This window comes from Tympanuchus pallidicinctus, unplaced genomic scaffold, assembly GCF_026119805.1.
Source record: "Tympanuchus pallidicinctus isolate F22 unplaced genomic scaffold, pur_lepc_1.0 scaffold27, whole genome shotgun sequence".
Classification (NCBI taxonomy): domain Eukaryota; kingdom Metazoa; phylum Chordata; class Aves; order Galliformes; family Phasianidae; genus Tympanuchus; species Tympanuchus pallidicinctus.
Window position 1 is genome coordinate 6116089 of NW_026294744.1, and position 19489 is coordinate 6135577.

Here is a 19489-nt window from a genome sequence, read left to right on the forward strand (position 1 = left end):
CTCACACGTTCTCCAGCAGTGCTTGTTTTAAAGGATGTCTAAAAATGTAAGAGATTTAGATTTTGCAGTACATTCTGAAGGACAGGAAATGTTTTCGGAAAGACTTCCAGATCTTGTAGGCAGTCTGTTTCTTTTCTAATTATGTTTCTTGCTCTGAGAGATCTTAGCTTTCTTTATTCAGAAACACATTTGAGGAAATCAGAGTACAATACTCTTGTGTTATCATGCTCCTTTTCCTTCATGAAGTAGCTGGGATTAGAGACTTGTTTACATTTCCTTCCGTAATATCAGGATGGCGTTCAAAAACGTTACGCGTTCCTTATCTGAAGAATATAAAACAGCGTGGGTGAAACTTGCTGCATTCAACCTTTTCATCGTTTTAAATTTGTAGATTTGTAATTAAATTTAACAATGCTTTTGTGTTAGAGTTCTGGCTTGGGGAAATTTATTCATTACTGTTAAATTCTCATACTGCTCAGTCCATGGTTTGAAATCTCTCCTGCAATAGCTAGCCGCTCGTGGAACTCTATTTGCAAAGCTGGAGGCTTTGCTTAGGTGGCTGAGGTTGAAAAACATCTTTTTAATGGGAACATAGGAAACTGTGTGCACCTTTTTGTCACTGAATAATCGTCCTAAAAGATCTAAATGTATTCAGATAGATTCATGAAGATTGAAACTGAAGATAGCCATTTGTACTCTTCTTGCTATGGATTGTCAGTACTCTCACTTCTCTGTAATTGATCTCTTTTTCCTGCCTTACTTTAAAGAATAAAATTTCTATCAGAACACCTTCATGAGCATCAACTCCAAATTTAAGCACTTAATGTTGTTTAGTAGTGATCATTTAAAAAAAAAAAAAAAACCAACAACAAACCTTTTTTGATCAAATGCAATAGAAGCATGTTATGCAGTGAAACCTTTCATTGGCATTGGATATTTTAACACTAAAATGTAGTAATGAAGTAATTTCTGTTCAGATCTATGCTTGGAATTTGAAGTAAGAACTTTTTGTGTTGGTGAGCAGGAGATCACAAGGGCTGGTGTACAGCAGGAGTGTTTTAAGTGTTGTGCAGCTTTGAGCAGAGCACTGCAAGTGCAGGCTCAGTTGGTATCTGAAGAACTTGAAGACTTTTACTGTCTTTTCAATTCTTGTTACTGCATCACCTCTTACACTTACAGTTAAGCAAAAGTGCGTAGTCTGAATATATTAAACTTCTAAGTACAACTAAGTCTTCTAGAACTCCCTGGGTAGCTGCATATCGACCTCATGGCCTTCACCAACACAGGCATGCCATTTAAAGTTTGTATTTATTTCCTGTGGTCGGTGTCTGTTTCTTTTAAAAATCAGAAACCTCTGTGAAGCCTCTCAACATGGTTAGCAACCATATGGCTAAAGCAAAAACCACACCATTAAAATATCCACCTGCACGGAGATGACAAAAAAATATAATTTTTCTCGGTTGCTCATTTTGCTGTGCAAGTCATCTCTTGGCTTGGTTCTAAATATGCAGACAGAGGTTATACAGACAGCGTGATGGGTAAGTCTTGAATGTCTGAAAAAAACAACCCAGTACAGATGACAGCAAATGAAGGGAGAGGAAGATAGGGGCTGACAGCTGGTTCACAGACAAGTGCATCGCCCTGGTATTGCTTGTGCCTGCAGTAAGGACACACGGTTACAAGAGAGAATTTCCCAAGAGGTTTTAAGGGTTCAATTGCTTTGTCTTCAAATATAAAACCAGACAGAAACAACAGCTCATAACTTTGGCCTGTCTTCTAAGAGTACTTGAATGACATCATAATGTAAGTATCTGAAGCCTGATGCTGAGAATCTATTTGGCAAAGTTTGGGTCCTTGTCATGCACTACAAAGATGGACTTCTGTGTTCTAATATTCAAAGATTGTCGCATTTAATCAGTAATTTAAAATGTTACTTATTTAATTAGATATTCAAGCTGTTTTAAATGGGAATGCAATAACTGAAGTAGTTGTTCTCATTCTTTATATTATATGGTGTGAAATTTATACACTGTAAAATTTCAGATATGCAGTGTTGATGTGTCAGGTGACTTTAAACTGAGATAGTCTTATCAGTATAGTTGGATTTTTTTATTGTGTGGTAAGTGTCAAGGTACTTCTGGCTGCTTTATTGATCTTCTGTTGTGTGCTGGAAACTGTTTGTTTGCTCGTTGCCTGCATGTAAAGGCAGTAAACTAATGCTATTTTTAGTGGTTTTCTCTGCTGCCTGTTACAGATGTGACATTTTAGCGAACGTGAGTATCACTGAACACTGTTGTAGGACGCTGTCTCAAATCGAATTCTTAACTCATAGTTTTGTTTTGATTTTTACTGTTTTGTTTTTAGTTCTGTGTTTTGCTTAATTGGCATTTAATACCATTTAACGCTTCTGATCCTGGGCCAGCGCGTGGGGAGCAAGGCAGCCAGTAGCAGCTGCACACCTGTGAAAGCACCTTTCCTCTGCCTTCCTCCACTTCAGGTGCAGCTGAGTGTTTCTTCTCCTCTTCCTCCTCTTCCCTGTGCTCCCATGGTGGGTGGCTGACACCAGTATGGGCTTGCCTTGCAGTTGCCCCCAAATTACCTTTCTCCAGTGTTGCGGGCACATCGGCAGCCCCATCCACATCCTGCTTGTTAGGGCCAAAGCAGATATGTAAGGAATCTCTCCTTCCTCTTTTTTAAAGTTATGAATGGCTGGGACAGGCTAGTAGCTTGTATGCTGTCTCAGTCACAGAGGAGAAGGCATAATGCAGATCATGTTAGTGTGCATTTCTTAGTTTCCTTGCCTCAGTGCTCAGAATACTGAGGTTACCACCAAATGGATTGCTGTCACCTTTCAAAAACCCGTCTGTTGTGCTGCTCTGACTGAATTCCATAGGAGGCAGCAATTTGGTTTCCCTTTACAGATTGTTTTCTTGCATTTGTTGGTGTTGAGTTTTTGGAGGGAACTAATAGATTTTCTTTGATCTCTGTGTAAGAGCATGCTATTCTCCCTTGTAGATTGGAAAATAAGAATTAAGGCAAAGCTGTTGGTTTGAGACTATGGCCTCAAAAGGCTGAGGCCTAACTTGTATTATTTGTAGGCAGTCATGTCTTCTAATCACAATTAGGGGTGTTTACAGCGCTGAATAGTAGTGAATAAACTTGGTTTGATGCCCGTGCATCCTGGAGCTAAAATTCCTAGATGTCGCTTGAATGCATAAACTGAAGAAAACATTTTTTTCCTCTGGTCCAATCCGTGTGTGGATTTCAGGCTTTGGTTTATAATTTTACATTATTTCTCAAAGACTGTGTTTTTCTGACCATGTAGAGCCATCCAGAAATTGCAACCCCAAAGAAATCAGGAGCTCTCCTACAGCAGATTGTTTGGACAGGATAGAAAAAGAAGGAATGTCTAAATGGCTTTATTTAACCCAAAATACAAGATACACTTTTTTGTAATGCATGTTTGTGGTAGCTGGGCTTAGCAGCAAAGCACAGTGGTTTGTACTTGAAGCACAGGATGTTTGTTTCTGTACAGCAAAGACTTCAGTGTGTAATACAGAAAAATACCATAGCTGAAAGTGTTTGTTAGCAGCCGGTCTAAGCTGAGTTGTATTCGTTCCCTTATTTGTATTTCACTCCCTAGTCACAGAATGTGGAATCCTGCTGAGTCAGATCCAGAGTGACAACGTCTGCTCCTCCAAACAGGAATTTAAAGGGGGATGTGAACAGGTGCATTTCTTCTAGACGCTGTTAAACTGCCTTTGAGTTTGCTTCTGAAGAGTCCTTAAAGAAAACACAAGGATAGTATTAATGGCTGAAGAGACTGTTCGGTTTCCTAAAAATGAATTGATTTATTTTTTCCTGACCATGAGGAATGCTAAATGCTGGGCTGAAGTGCACAGAGAAATCGTGCAGTCTCCATATTTGCAGGCTTTCAAGACCCAACTGTATAAAGTTCTGAGGAATCTGGTCTGATCCCATAGCTCACCCTGCTATAAATGATTCAGTCGTTCATGTAACTGAAGTTTTCTTGGTTGTGGACTAATTTGTCATGCGGAGCCTCAGGATTAGAGATTGCCTTGCTTTAAAGCACCTGTCGTACACGAGAGATTAGTTGGAAGGATGATTGCTATGTTGTGTGGGCACTGGGAATTCCTGTTGGCTCATTCTGTTCTGCAAACAGTGAAGTTCTAGAAGTGGGGCATGAAAGATCATGCCTTCTGCTTGTTATCTGGATTGCACATTTTGGGAAATGTTGAGCAGGTCTGTAGGTCAAGGCTATGGTATTGCCTTCAGGTTTTGAGTATGTGAAATAGTGTTTTATCTGCAGATGTCCTTCATGTTGGAATATCAGACTTCCAGCACCTAGTTTTCCTCTTTGTTGCATGCAGTAAGCAACATTAAGACCCTAATTTTTTTTCCCTTTTTAATGCTATCCTCTTAAAATGTAGACATCTTCCAAGGGGGTTCAGAACATTAAAATCTGACAATTTGACAAACAGTTCTACGTGTTTCACAATAAGAGTTCGTTAAAAACTTGTCTGTTCTGAAGGAAGAGCTGGGTTGAAGAATGCCTTTAAATACTGTTTTTCCTTTTTTTTTTTTCTGTTAGAAAACGCTTGAAGAGAAATTTTGGAATAGCCTGGATTATTTTGCCATCTTAAGTCTGCATTTGTTGCCCAGACTTTTGCAAGTCGTGTGATGTGCTAAGCTCTACCACCTGACACAACAAAAGGGAATGAAAAAGAAAATCAAGTGTTTTCCATGTGAGCAAAGTAAATGCTTTTTGAATTCTGTGAATTGCTTTCAAGGTAACAATATCAAAACTGATGTCTTGAGAGCAGAAGCAGCATATTTCATTCAGATCTTTCTGTGCAATTTCTGAAGGCCTGCTTGGCTACTCTTAGTTAATATTTTCTAAAAATCTCATTTGTTGAACCCTCAGGATATTTATAGCAAGTCTTTTCACAATAGAGGGCACTGGCAGTAGAGGAAAAGCATCAAGGTTTTTAGCATGTAGCATTTCTAGAATGTTCCCTAAGGAGGAAGCTTTTTTCTTAATAAGTCTCATTTGTTTATTGCTCAGTTTCATAGTGTCTTAAAAATCACTAAGAAATTTGAGCTTTTCTTACCAGTGCCATTTCTGTAGTTACTACAGTATTTGCTATTTAGTATCCTGTAACTATTATCCTATAACTATTTAGTTTAGTTACTCTTTTCGGTTGGAATTTGTGGTTTGCTTTGAGCTACATGAGTTCTCTTAGCTCCTGTGTGCTGACACTGTGGTGAACAACACCAGGGCTGTGTGCTATTAAGATCTTCTCTGTGCTGCCTCACATTCGGTGGTTTGTGTCTGCAGCAACAAGGGTCAACCTTTGATAGATAAAAAACTAGGATTTTATTCTGTAATGAAAATCCCAGAGATCTTTGGTACAGAGGAAGAAAATATCGAAGATTTAATACGATGATGTACCTGCTCAAGAAAGCTGGTGTGCGCTCAGTAATGATGCACCGTGAGTGGTGAGCTGGCTGACAAGTCAGCTTGGAGGTGGGCAGAAACTGCCAGAACACCATGCTACTGCCTGCTCAGCAAGAAAAAGGTAATGTAGGGCTCCTAGAGAGGGCCTGAAGCTGTGGAAGAAGACTGAAGCTGGAGTGCCTGAAGCAAGTTGTGGGAATGCAGGAACTGGGTGTGTGCACCTTGCTTTCTTACGGAGTTGCTAGTTCTGCTACTTACCGCCTTGCTGAGCAAAGAACTCCCAACTTTTTACTGATCATATGCAGGAGCCATCTCTTTTGGCTTACTGATCTAAATGGCCCAGATTTTATTCTGGCAGCCTTCGTTGTTCTCAGGCTTACTTTTCACAGTTAAGCATATGACCATCACTATCAACATGTAACTGACTTTCATTGTGAAGCCCTGCAAATTCATTTGAAGGATGGGAGAACCAAACCCTAACAAAAAATGTGCTAAAGAACTGGCTGCTGTAATAAATCTATTGCATGAGAGCAGCATGACTCATTCAGTTTGATGTTGGTATTTCAGTATTCCGTTTATTTTTAAGTTGTGCTGTACAAATAGTGTTTTTTTGTGCCTGTTGTTGCTATGACTTCATAATATTTCCCTAAATACGCTTGCTCATACTTTCTCACAGCATAGTACTTGGCATAGGAAAACCTTAAATCCATCAGAATTTCCTGAGTGCTGATCATTTTCATGCTTTTATGGAAAAAAAAAGGTTAGTGTGTTACGTACTTTTGGTTTAGGAGGAATAAAACTTTGAGGGGGAGGAAATTGCCACAACCTGCTCCCTCATTTAAGAAAATGTTCCTTTGTTTCAACCTTTCCTATTTTTCAGTGTAGCTTTTCAGATAAAGCTTTCCAGTGCTCATATAGCCTAGGCCGTCTTAATGAGAGGAAAGGTAAGAAGGTAAGCTGACACTGCCGTTACTTCAGAACACTTTCACTGTTTTCTTTAAGAAGGAAAAAATAGGTCGTCTGTGCTTTTTTGGGGGGCTGTAGGGGGTGGCTGGCTTGATTTGGGTTTATACTTTTGATAAAATTGTTTTTCTGAAACACTGAGCTCAACAATCCTCAGCTGGATCTTTCCCAAACAGCAACAAACACTTTGGTTTAAAGATTGTGTTGTAACTGCTGTAGGAGATCGATGCAACCCTTCCTGAGAGCCTCACTCAGTCTGCATAGCATTCCTGAGTTGCATTTGCTTCATTCACTGTTGGTTTTGAGAGTATTGTGTTTGTGCTCCTTAATGGGGAATATCAGAGAGGCAAATAAACATCTGGGAAAATAGCTAGCAGTGTTTGGTCAAGCAAGTTGTCTTCTAGGTGTCCTTTTGATCAGAAAAAGTATCTGGAATTACTGTTAAAGGTACCACTGCATAGCCTTGTATTTTCAGGAAAACTTTAAAATAATCAAACTCTTGGGAGGAAAAAAAAAAAAAAAATAACAACTGTTTAATGTCAAACTATTGTTTCAAGTTTGTCCAACAACTTGAAAGCTTATGGCACTCTTGCATCCTCTCTGTGCTGCTTCTACCTATCTGGGAAGGGCTGTCAGAAAACAACACTTACAAATATGTTCTTTGTTTTCCTTACTGTAAGAATAGTCAGGGCCGATGTTTACTTGAAAAGAATATATTCTAATTAAACAATTCTTAGCAGCCTATGTGTAAACAGTGTTTTAGTGCAAGAAACAAGTAGATGTGGTGCTTAGGGTAGTGGTTTAGTGGTCATTGTGGTGATGGGTTGATGACTGGACTTGGTGATCTTGAAGGTCTTTTCTAACCTTAAAGATTCTATCATTCTGTGTTCCCCCTTGATTCCATACTAGCACAGGTAGTAAAACTTTTCTCCTGGTAATTATTATTAGCAAATTGAAGATTACTACACTAACATATAAAACTACTTTGTCTCCATATTTCTCATCATCCTTTCAAAGGTACAGAAAGACCTTATTACCTCTGTATTTTAAGTGTAACAGTGACTAATTGTAAGGAATTATAAATAAGGATTTCTGGTTTGTGACCAAATGACTCTTTATGGAGAATTTTATTTTTTTTTTTATAGAACAACTGCTACCCCTTGTTTCCTTGACTTGCAGAACCCTTCCTGTATTTTTGAACATCTTTTTGAAATTAAATGTAATTGATATTCTAGGGTGGATAAGCGATAGGATGGGGGGAATGGTTTTAAACTGAGACAGGGAGGGTCTGGTCAGATATTAGGAGGAAGTTTTTCACCCAGAGGGTGGTGACACACTGGAACAGGTTGCCCAAGGAGGCTGTGGATGCCCCATCCCTGCAGGCATTCAAGGCCAGGCTGGATGTGGCTCTGGGCAGCCTGGTTTGGTGGTTGGCGACCCTGCACATAGCAGGGGGGTTGGAACTAGATGACCATTGTGGTCCTTTTCAACCCAGGCTGTCCTATGAGACTGTGATGTCTCTTTGGCAGTTTTCAGTCCTCTATTCAGTATTACAGCTATTTCAGTTTTCTGTGAATTTGAATGTGGAAGTAAAAGTAATTGTCACCTTCAAGTAGACCTTTTGCCATGAGATCTACAGCTTTTTACTTAGTACACTGGGAATAGTAGGTATGTATTGTACTGTCATTTCAAATCTATTCTCTCCTTTAGAATCCAGAGGAGCATTTGCAAAAAAAAGCAAATGACACACCTGTTAATTAGCTAGCCTGGTAAGAGGTCTGGTCACAGGTGACTGTAGGTGAAATAACTGTCTGAATAACTTATGTACTGAGCTTTTCAGGGAGGAGGCTGGCTTTGCCTCCTGCAAATTGAATTCAGTAACTCTAATGGTCTTTCCTGTAGCTTTTTGCTTTCTGTTATTGAGAAAGGAAGCTGTTTGCTTTTGTGGGTGCCTTTAGCTTTCCACTAGATTATTTGAATCTAAGATTCCTGTAGAAATGGCAGGAATGGAGGAGGTTTATTTTTAAATCCATAATTGTTCTTGGCCTTAAATGTTTCCAATGGTTTTTATTACATAATGTAGTTTTCCAATGAAAAAGAAATGGTTATTATATTGTTAGCAAAGTTCAACTGATCGTCTCTTAGAGTGCTTTGCATGCTTAGCAAGTAGAAATCACACTGTTCAAATGTCTTTAAGAGATTTCCTTTTTTTCTTAAAGTAAATTTAAAATGTAAGTTCAGTGATATTTGACAGATGAATCGAACAGCTTCTGAACAGCGTAAATACGATGGTAGAGCTGAGAACTGACAGGAAATGATTCTGTTTCAGAATGCACTTACATGCTGTGTGTGCTTGGCATTTGTTTTTATTTTGTTCTTCATGATATCCAAGAATTTAAGGATGGTACTTCATTTTTCTTCTAATAACTGTTCTTCATTAATAACGCTCTTTTTTTTTTTTTTTAATCTCTGTGCAGGTTTTGAAGGTGTTGAAGCTCTGAATACTTGCAAGCTCTCCATACATAGAAATGTCTGGCTCATATGATGATTCTGTTGGAGTAGAAGTTTCTAGTGATAGCTTCTGGGAGGTAACCTAAGCTTTTTATTCACAGTATTTTGATTTTGTATTTTTTCTCTTACTATAGAAAATTTGTTTTTTTGTGCACGATAAACTGTGGAGGGAGCTGCAATATAAGATGTCTCCTGTTACTGTGATCTGCAGAAATAGCCTTCAGGGTAAAAATGACTTCTTAGATTTTTGTCCCAGTTCTGTCAAGGCTTTTTAAATGGCAGAGACTTGAGGAACGTCCGTTCTGATGCGATGTGCAGTTCAGAATCTAACCTTTGCAGATTCTAATTGCTGGGGGCGGGGGGAAGAGCTTTTAAAATTATCAAGGGAATTGAATGAACAATATTAAATTGAAAGTAACTGGTTAAACACTATTGTAAGTATACATAGCTTAATATTTAAGCTAATATATGAATTTACTGCATTTGCTGCTGGTGCCTAGGCGTAAGATTTTTTTTGAGAGAGAACTTATGCTCTCTCAGTGTAAGAGCGTTCATGCAGAAAGGTAATATAAAGCACAGTGCAAGATCACACTAACTTCTGCCAAAGTCTGGAGGAGGCTTTCACATGTCACAATAACTTCATAGAAGTTTAAAGAGAGCAAACTTCATAAAGCAGAAAGCATGTTACTAAAGAAGTTAATTACAGGAAGCAAGTGTTTGACACAGCCAGTACCACAGTGCTGGCTGTGGTCAGTATGCAGTCTAGATGAACTGTATTCAGTGGGGTAAATTTCTACCGTGACAGTTGACTGGCAACTGAATTTAGCTGTAGTAAATATGGAAATGACACGGGGGAAAATATCTGGATCATTCTGTGTCAGACATCTTGGTTTTGGTTGTCTACCATTGTGTTTCCTTTTAGATAAAAGCATTTCTAGGCTTCCAATGAACTCTGGTGGTAATTGTGTTTTGATGCAGATTTCCTGTATCTAAAAGGCCTATCTAATGCTGAAGTTACTGTTGGGGCTCTTTTTAATAGGCAGCTAATGCTTATTGGGAGATTTATTTACTATTATGTGAACAATGACTATTCTATTCATCAAGAATTATTTTAAACATATTGGATTGTTAGTTTTATGAATACTTTTTTTTTGTAGGGGCGCTCTGTAGTATGATAGCAGAAAGAATATGGGATCTTCATACTCTAGAGGTCTCTTTGGAGCTTCCTCCTCTCCAGACTGAAGATCCCCAGCTCTCTCAGCCTGTCCCCATAGGGGAGGTGCTCGAGCCCTCTGATTATCATTGTGGCACTCTGAAGCCATTCTGCACCCAACTTGTATCTGTGCTTGAGATTGCCTTAACCCAGGTTCAGGACTTTGTTTTTGGCCTGGCTGAACTTCATGAGGTTTACATGACCCACTTCTCAAAACTATCCAGGCCCCTTTTGATAGCATCCCTTCCCTTTAGCATGTCAACTGCACCACTCAGCTTGGCGTTGTCTGCAAACATGCTGAGGGTGCACCCGATTCCACTGTTTGTGTCACCTACAAAGATACTAAATCACACTGATTCCAGCATCAGTCTCTGAGGAATGCCATTAATCACCAATCTCCATTTGGATGTTGAGCCATTGAGCACCACTTTATTGAATGTGACCATCCAGCCAATTCCTTATCCAGCAAGTCATTATAATTCTATGTAGCATCATGTGACAGTGACGATTTTTAATCCTGGTCCTGAACAAGATGCTTGGACTAAAGCACAACTTAAGGGCAAATGGGAAAGTGCTGAATGTGCTGCCTGCTGCAGTGTAGCTTTGATATAGAATACTTTGAGCAATTTCTTTCATCTGGGAATAGTTTTCTTGTGACCTCCACACTGTACTTTTGTGCATTTCAGTGTGAGTCATTGCAATTGAACATATATGCCTCTTACTAGCCTGGACTGTAGTTTGATTTATATTTTCATTAAATGAATAATTAAGACATCCTGCAGATACTTCAGCCAAATTTTGTCATGACATAAGGTACCTTTTGTCTCTAAACCTTGCCTTTCTGCAGGACAGCCTGAAAAAACAATAAGACAAGAATTACTCCTGAGTTCAAGAGTTAATAAGGGGGAGGTATACCAGGCTTCCACTATCAGTAGAACATTAACTTGAAGTGAAGGACATCTTGTACCAAGATGTCAACTTAAGAGTAACTCTTCAGTATTAACAATGACATGTAGACACTAATAGCAGGCCTGTCAAACTTAATTACCAAGCTCTTGGCTTGCTGGGTTTGGAGCCATCTTTGCAACCAAAGTTTGTCTGAATTTTAGATTAAAATTTGTCATTTTTCATTATCTTCTGAGTCAATTATTTTGTTTCTGAAAATTGCAACTTTGAGCTCCAACCTTGTCTTTCTCAAACTGGATAAATAAACTGCTGTGATCCATGTTTTTCATCTTAATTAGAAAAGATGCAGCATCTCAAGAATTGCAGCCTCTGTACTTTATGCTTCACAATAAGAATTATAGCATTCTTAATCAGTTCATAAGTTGCAGTGTTACTGCAGACTTGTCATTTGCACCCTTTCTGTTTCATCAGAAGTTTTTAAGGTGCGACATGTTCATTTTTGCAGTTTGTTTTTAAAGACAGCCTACAGTTTGTTGAAAGCCCCATTGTCGTGTTTCACTGCCACAACTGGATGCAGTGGATGTATTTAAACCTGGCTGTGCCACAGAAGAGGCAGACATGGGAAGCTTTTGAATTTGTTGCCTCATACTCCAAAATAGCTCAAATTTATTTACCTTTGGAGCTTGCTGCGAAGCACATCTTTTCCTTGAAATATACTTAGGAAAGAGTGAGGTGGCTGACTGTGGAATGTACTGTAAGAACTTCCTGTGAGGGCTGTGGTTTTTCTCACTGCGTATCTTTGAAACTGAACTACTTTTATTTTTCAGATGCTATCATTCTGTTGAGCTGATAAAACTGTGTTTATTGAAGTGTTTATAAGCTAGTTAAGTTTTTGCCGTTGCAGTTCAGACCTCCGTGAAATGTCATCTGACTTTAACTGGTCAGCTTTTCCTTTTGGATTGCAAGAACAGATGATTGGGCTTTCAGAAATACCTTTCCATGCCATAAGTTGGAAATAGAAGCTTTCACGGGTAAATTGAAAAAAGTTTTTCATTGTTTAGTTAAACTTCTAGTACTGGTTTGCATTTTTGTCTCCTAGTGGAAGAAGAAATCCATTCCAGGAGACCACATCTGTCCCTTCACCTCCTGCCCCTCCCAAGATTCTTCCAGATGTTCAGCAAATAAAAATATTTTAGGAGATGGAAAAATTGATGCTTGTTTTCATCTACGCTTGGTTGGAGAGCAAGGAATTGCAAAATATTAAGGAAGGACATTCTGAGAGATAAGAGATAACTGCTACAGGAGGGTTTCGTCAAATTTCAGCTGTAGTGATGCCCTGCATTACTTAAGAAATTGAAACCTCTTTTTCATTCTGACAGGTTTCAGTGTACCTTGATAGATTTGGCTGAACTCAGGCTGTTTACTGGGTGCAGAACTTAGGGTGTGCGCTGGGTGCACAGAGGAATCTTGCTGATGTGTTCCAAGAAGAAATTCCTTCATTGGTGTTACTTAGCTGACAGGGTAACGTGTTCTGGAAGCTACTGATTATGGCCTGGAACAGGATGGCAGCAACATTTCCAAGGGAAAGTGGGAAATTTGGTGCCCAGTATTCACCTAGAAACCTTCTGGATTTTTGCCATCTGCTATATTGAACAACAAAAAAACCCTGTTTTGTTCCCATATTCTGTGAAATTACTTCAAAATACAAGAAACAGACAACCCTATTGGCCTTCAATACAGTGATAGTATTGAATTCCACATAATTTGGTATATAAGACTGGCCTTCCGTTAATTACTATGATGCGTTTGTTAACAAGTCCCAGTGTTATGCTTGCTAATCACTGCTGTGGTCATATTAAAAATGCCTTGAGCAAGCTGAGACAAATGCTATTGTTCACTTTGATATCTGTGAAGGTAAGAAAGATGATGATTAGGCGTTGGTAGAGATCAAAGTAAAAGTATATGCATATTTTGCAAGGTAAGGCATTGAAAGGAACAGCTACAGCCTGTAGAAATGCTTATTTTTAATGATCCACAGGTTATTCATTGACAGTGCCACCTATACCCTAGATATGAGTCCTTGTTCTCCCTTATTCTCTGTTTGTGTCAGCTGTATGGGCACCTCCACGTGTATTGCTGAGTTGTTCATTAGTACTGTAAGAATACCTACTAATCCAAGCAAAAATAGGTGTTCTGGTCCGCTGCTGAATAGTGACTGGCATTAGGTCTAGAAACTCAGGCCTGTGACTTACTCTTCCCAAGCCCAGAACTTGGTATGCATTTTGAGGTGCCAGGCATGTTGCATTCTGAAGAGATAGAACCACTAGCAAGGAAACATTTTCCACTGATTCAGAAAGGAGAATTCGGTCCTCTTTGTACTGTGGTTGCATCAAATCAGGCCACAGCATGTATTTTTGTTACACCACTCCCCCACAAAAATACAGAAAAAACAACAATGGAACAAACAAAAATCAGCCCCAAACACTCTGGATAGCAGAGACAGCCAATCTGGGACGTGCCTCTGACAAACTGCATTATAAGCTCTGTATGGCAATGGTCATGGGCCTGCCAGTTTGGGTACTGATCATGTCTGTGCTTTGTGCCTGCTGCTGTCAGCCAGCATCTAAGTGAGTTATCTTCTGAGGCTGTTGGATGAGTTTAAGAAGAATTTAACTCCCTATTGAATGTTTAAAAAAAAGTGTTTTGAAGTTGAGGGATTTCAATTCCTTGTTAGTGAGTGCTTCTTCTGTTGATGAAGCCAGTTCTTCCATTTTCAAAATATTTGGACTCTACAACAGTAGATTGCTGTTGTATCTCCTGCATGCATTTTTTTCTTCTAGCTTTGAGTAGCGTAGTGCTTTCCATTTATATTGCCAGGTATTTGCTTACTGGTGTGTTTGGCTTTAGCTTTTGTGAGCCTAAGAGCTTCCTCAGGATTTTTCTTGAGTCCAGAGGCTAACTTACGTTGGTAGATTTACCAGTATAAAACTTAAATAGTGCTGGGAAATGGTTGTGCTGTGTATGTGTTAATTTATGGACTAAAATAGTTCTGCTTATGCTCAGAACCCACTTTCGATCGACAGAGATATTCAGGATGCAGGTGGAAATATAGAACAAGGTTTCAAACCGGGCCTTGAATAGTTTGGTTTTTGCATGTTTATTCTGAGGGAGAACATGCGCTATTGAGCATTATAAAAGCTAACGTTTGGAAACTTCTGGTTTGTAGGTAGAAAGAAGGCGTATTTATGGTTGAATTGAATGTTGGAAGTAGTTTGTTCTCATCCTGGCATGTGTGGGTTTGACTAAGCCTTCAAAGCTCATTACTGCACGTTTCCTGCCTGTGAGTGTTTGCCAGTTGAAAACAACAGCAAAACACATTGTATGCTATGGTGACTTGAGAGATACGGAAATGTATTTTCTTTCAAATGGTTCCAGTTCATAATGGCTGACTAGTTATGGATAAACTAGGCAAGCTCAGAAAAAGAGTTGATGTCAGATCTCATTTCAGGCATTTGAAGCTCTCTATTAGTGGTTATAGTAATTATAATATGCAGGAATTAATTGACGAGTTTAGCAATAGCTGAGTGTTTGCCATGTTCTGAGCTGCTGACAAATTAAAATATCCTTATTTTTCAGTCAGCGTACCAGAAAAACCTGTTAAGTGGTTTTTAACTCTTTATGTGTTTTATCCTTGTCTATGAATACGCTTAATAAAAAAACCAAAACAACTAACCGAATGTAAAGTTGAGATCAAGGTGTGTAAGTAATGTGGTACAAAGAGAGCGTCACAAGTGCTGTGAAATTATAAAATACTGAGCCTGTAATCTTTGATATATTCCCATATCAGTGATGGCGGTTGGTTGCAGTATACCTGGGTGGTAATGGAGGAAAAAGGAGTGTGCTGCTAAGGTGTGCAATACTGAATACCAGATCTCTGTGTGCTTGTCATTCTCTGGCTATTGTGAATTCTCTAAGCTTAGGAAAGATTTGAGGCGACTCAATGCTGTGCTTGTAGACGAGAAGAAATACTGCAGTGAGAGAAGGGGGGACATTTTTCTCTTTAAGCAGAACAAACATGCAAAGATATTTCACGAGAGGTGAAATGGGGCAAAATAGGATCACCTGAAATGTATTAATAGCAAAGCTCAGTATTATTTCAGAAGACACACAGGGAAACTAATGGCTATCTGAATTTATGAAAGAAAGAAGCATTTTGTGATGTTAGAAGTCTTTTCCAACATTAAAGATTCTATGATTTTCTGTTCCCCTTTGGTTCCGTAATAGCACAGGCAGGAAAGCTTCTCTTAATTAATAATAACAGCAGTTTGAAGATGTTTACACTAACATATAAAACTACTTTGTCTCCATCTAACTCATCATCCTCCATAGGATGACTGTACCATCCATAGATACAGTTAAAACTGAGAATCAGAGTCTTCAGGGAATTTACCAATTTAATCAGGAAGCTAACCATGCCAGCAGTATTTCAAGAAACAAATGCTTAGAGGGTCATTTCTTCTTGAAGTGTTTCTAGCAACTAAGGCTGAAAGGCAGCTGAGCATGTGGCATTAATGCTAAATTGAAAGCAGGATACAGGTTTTAAATATCTTGTGCTAAAAGATTTCACTGTCCTTGAAACTGTAAGAAAGCTTGTAGTCCTACAGTTTTACCTTCCTGAAGGAAATGCTTCATTTGTAGGACAAGGAAAAGTTTAACAGGAAACAACCCAACAAAGATCAGAAAGTTACTCTAACTGATGAAATGCTGTGCTCACGTACTGACAAGTGCTAATGCAGAAATCTGAGAATGGCAAGGCATTATGTAAATTTAGCTCTGATCAAACAAAGAAAAACAGGATTTTATTTTTCTGATCAGCTGCTACAAATAATATTTGTTACCTTTGTTTTTTCACAAAAATTTGTTATTGCAGTCTCCGTAGTTCAAAATGCATTTTTCAAACTGTAAGGTTCATTGTAAGAATTAAGATAATGTATTATTTACAGTTACAGAAGATCTAAATGATTCCCTTAGACTTTGTGTGGATATATTTGTGGATATGCGTCATTACTTCAGTTAGTGTTTCAAGGCCAGGCTGGATGTGGCTCTGAGCACCCTGGTTTGGTTGTTGGTGACCATCTTGAAACTAGATGGTCATTGTGGTCCTTTTCAACCCAAGCCATTCTATGATTCTGTGATTAGTGTTAAACACTACAGTATGCTATAAAATACTTTAAGTTAAATGAAGATATCTATATGCTATATAAAACTATCAAACCTATATTTGGAGTAGAGAGGGTAGTTCTCAGGTTGAGGAGGAAGGGATTCAGCTCTCAAGAGTATCCACACATTCACAGAGGGAAAGCAGAAGGCTATTAAGTGACTGTAGAATTGAAGCACTGGACCATTTTGAAGTTGGGTCTGTTTAGTTGCTCATAAGAAAGTTAATTTTACTTTATTTTGCTTTGGTCTAGTCTATCCACTGATCGTGTTTAATTGTTATTAATGCACTAAATATTTTATTAATGCACTTGAATTTCTTGAGTAGGACAAAAGTCCTGTGATGTCCTTCAGAAGGCCATACTGCAAACTCTGTCCTGTTCAATCCTGCCTAAGATAGCTGCTGCCCCTCACCAAACTGAGTCTTCCCAAGGCTGAGTTTGCCTTTCAACAGATCTCACTTTGAGATAGGTCCTGGAGCTCTCATTTACTGACAGGTCCTTCGCTGTGCTGCAGGCTCCAGATATACTGTGGACATGCCTGTGACCCTTCTGTTTCTTGTGTGTACTTTCAGCCTACTTGCACATTCTCTAGAGCCCTGTACATCTCTTCCCTGCCTCCGGTCTTCTGAATCAGATGCAGACAGCTGTATCCTCCATTTTTGTATCTGAAACTGCAGAGAGAGAAGGGATGTGGAGAGCTATCTGAAATGGAAATCTGTGTGCATGCCTGTGCGTGAACAGACAGATACATGGGAAGAGCTGGCGAGCTTCATGTAAAACAGTTACTTAAGAAATTTTGGTATGATGCACTAGGAGTGAGTGTTAGTAAGATACTGGAGGAAGTCCACAACCCCATTTTTTTTATTATTTTTTTTTTCCTCTGCACAGTATGCCCTGGGAGGCTCAGGTTGTTAGAAAAGCAAGGAGCCTTTATCTGAAAATACTAAGGACTGGTGATCTTACAGAAGCAGAATGAATTCACTTAGTGACTAAGAATCAGGGTCTGAGAAGTATGTTCTGCGTTTTAAATACGCCCCCAAAGAGGGGAAGAATAAACTAATGATTTAAAAGATATGAAGTATCAATGATTTGTTAATCATGATGTTTTAAAAATTCTGAATGCCGCATATGTAATTTGCATTCAGTGTCATGAAAAAAATGACAGAAAAATGCTTTGTTTCCAAAACTCTTGACTTTCTTCAAAGGTCATAAAAATTGAATGTGATGTCTAATGTGATTTATGAAATATTTGTGTGTTCTGAATGAACATTTTTGGTGTGTGGTTTGAAAATATTATAGAAGACATTCTCTGGAATACAAAGTTGTTATTCCATAGCATTGTAGGCCTTGTTCTTGTTCTTTACTATCATGTCAGTTCTTACAGTCTTCTTCAGCTGAAGGAGGTGCTGTGGGTGAATCTTCTCTGGTCTACATGAGGCGTTTTTACAAATGGCCTTCTGAAGCAGAAGGCTGAGGAGTGAGTAGGCTGTAACAGGCGAGCTGAATTCCGTTCTTTGAATGCTGTCTGAGATTTGACAACTGCTGGATATTACCGTGTGGGCAGGATCTGCTCAGACGACTCAAAATGAAAACATTAAAAATACCATGAGGCAGCCAGCTCCAATTCAGTATTAGCATATAAAATGCTAATTTAGTAGCGAAAATTTATGAAAGGAAATGTTCTTGCTAGAGACGTAAATCCCTAGGCTGTAAGACTCAAATTGATGCTAATGTGAGGCTTTGGGTAGTTGTGCCAAATGTAACCTGTTTTAAGCTGCTTGGCTGTGTACCTACAGCCAGAGTAATTTTGAGCATATGAATAATTTTGTCCTCCTGTCACAAACTTCAGCAAGTATTCTTTCAGGTACTTAATATTCTTAATGTTTGGATTATATGAGGGCTGCTCCAAAAGTAATGCCACCTATTTTATGATGTTGGCTCACAGAATCAGAGGCTGATGGTGGTGGTGTGGCAGTAGAGGTTGAACATTTCCACCGGTATTCCATTACATTTTGTTACTCTGACAGATGGCAGCAGAGGGACAGTCTGACAAAATGGCATCAATGACTGTGAGCACAGTGAGGAGCTGGGTGTTGTGTAGCAGGCAGAGGGTCACCTGCTGAGACAGATTATAAGAATGTGATATGCTGCTCTTGTTTATTGATGGGGACAATGCATAGCTAATGGTGGTGACTGTTGAAAAGGAGTGTTGTGTAGCTGAGAACGTGCTCTATCAAATAGTGAGATTGTGCTCTTTGCATCTGATGTAGTTTCTGTGGAAATAAATGGGAGGCATTACTTTTGGAGTGACCTACAAACTGATCTTTGTTACTGTGTGGTGTTAGTCTGAAACTACTAATTTCTCATTTTCAATATTTGCCCTGAAAATAAGAGGTTCCTTTTCATACGTTTCATATTACTAGATGAAGTCTGTCTGGGCATGGATGCGTGCTCTGTCTGATTTTTGATGCCTGCTTCTTTGCACTGCTGATAGTTTATCTTCGCTTGCATTATGTTTTATGTCCAAGTCTGTAACCTCCTGCTTTTAAAGAGGCTACTTCTTGATGAGAGTAGGACAAGTCAGTGGCTGAAGACTTTGGTGGCTTTACTTTGATAATAACTGAGTTTTTTAGATCTATTGAGGTGGCTATCGTCCAAAAAACACTCAAATTAATGCTTTGAGGACAGTGTCTTAATAAATTGCCCTGTCATTGTTTGCTTTGGTTACTTTTTTCCAGCTTTGACCCTGAATTTTGTCAACTTATTTTTGGCTGATGTTTGTCTTCATCAGACTTCAGAATAGTCACTGATAAAGTCCCATTTATTTTTTCCACCACTTAATATAGTTTTCCTTCTTTTAAGAATATTAAAATATTTCCCTTTGTACTCTGAGAAGCTTTTCTGAAGCAGATGGTTTGCGTGTGCATCTGCTGACAAAATTCTGAATAAATACGAACTGGAAAGTTGGATGGCTTCCCACACTTAAGACGTGATTCATGTAAAAATGGCAAATGTGCTTTAAGTGTTTGAATGGTTGACCTACTACTTCACTGCTTATCTTTTTTTTTTTTTTTTTTCTTTTTTTTCAGTCAGGTGGTTTGGGCTGATAAGAAGTTGACTGTAATATTTAATAGGCCGTGCAAATTCTGTTACCTGAGTTTTCATGTTTTGTTTAATGTTTACAGAAATCAACCTGAC

At 38.8% G+C, this 19489-nt stretch overlaps 1 protein-coding gene across 11 annotated transcripts in view; it reads left to right on the forward strand.

Moving 5' to 3' along the window:
* Positions 1 to 19489, forward strand: part of PACSIN2 (protein kinase C and casein kinase substrate in neurons 2) — a 58875-nt gene that overhangs the window by 22519 nt on the left and 16867 nt on the right. For all 11 annotated transcript variants that reach the window (XM_052690652.1, XM_052690660.1, XM_052690661.1 and 8 more), the window contains exon 3: positions 8920 to 9030. In XM_052690652.1, the coding sequence (XP_052546612.1) occupies positions 8971 to 9030 (60 nt within the window). In that variant the 5' untranslated portion in view covers positions 8920 to 8970. The remainder of the gene's footprint in view (positions 1 to 8919; positions 9031 to 19489) is intronic.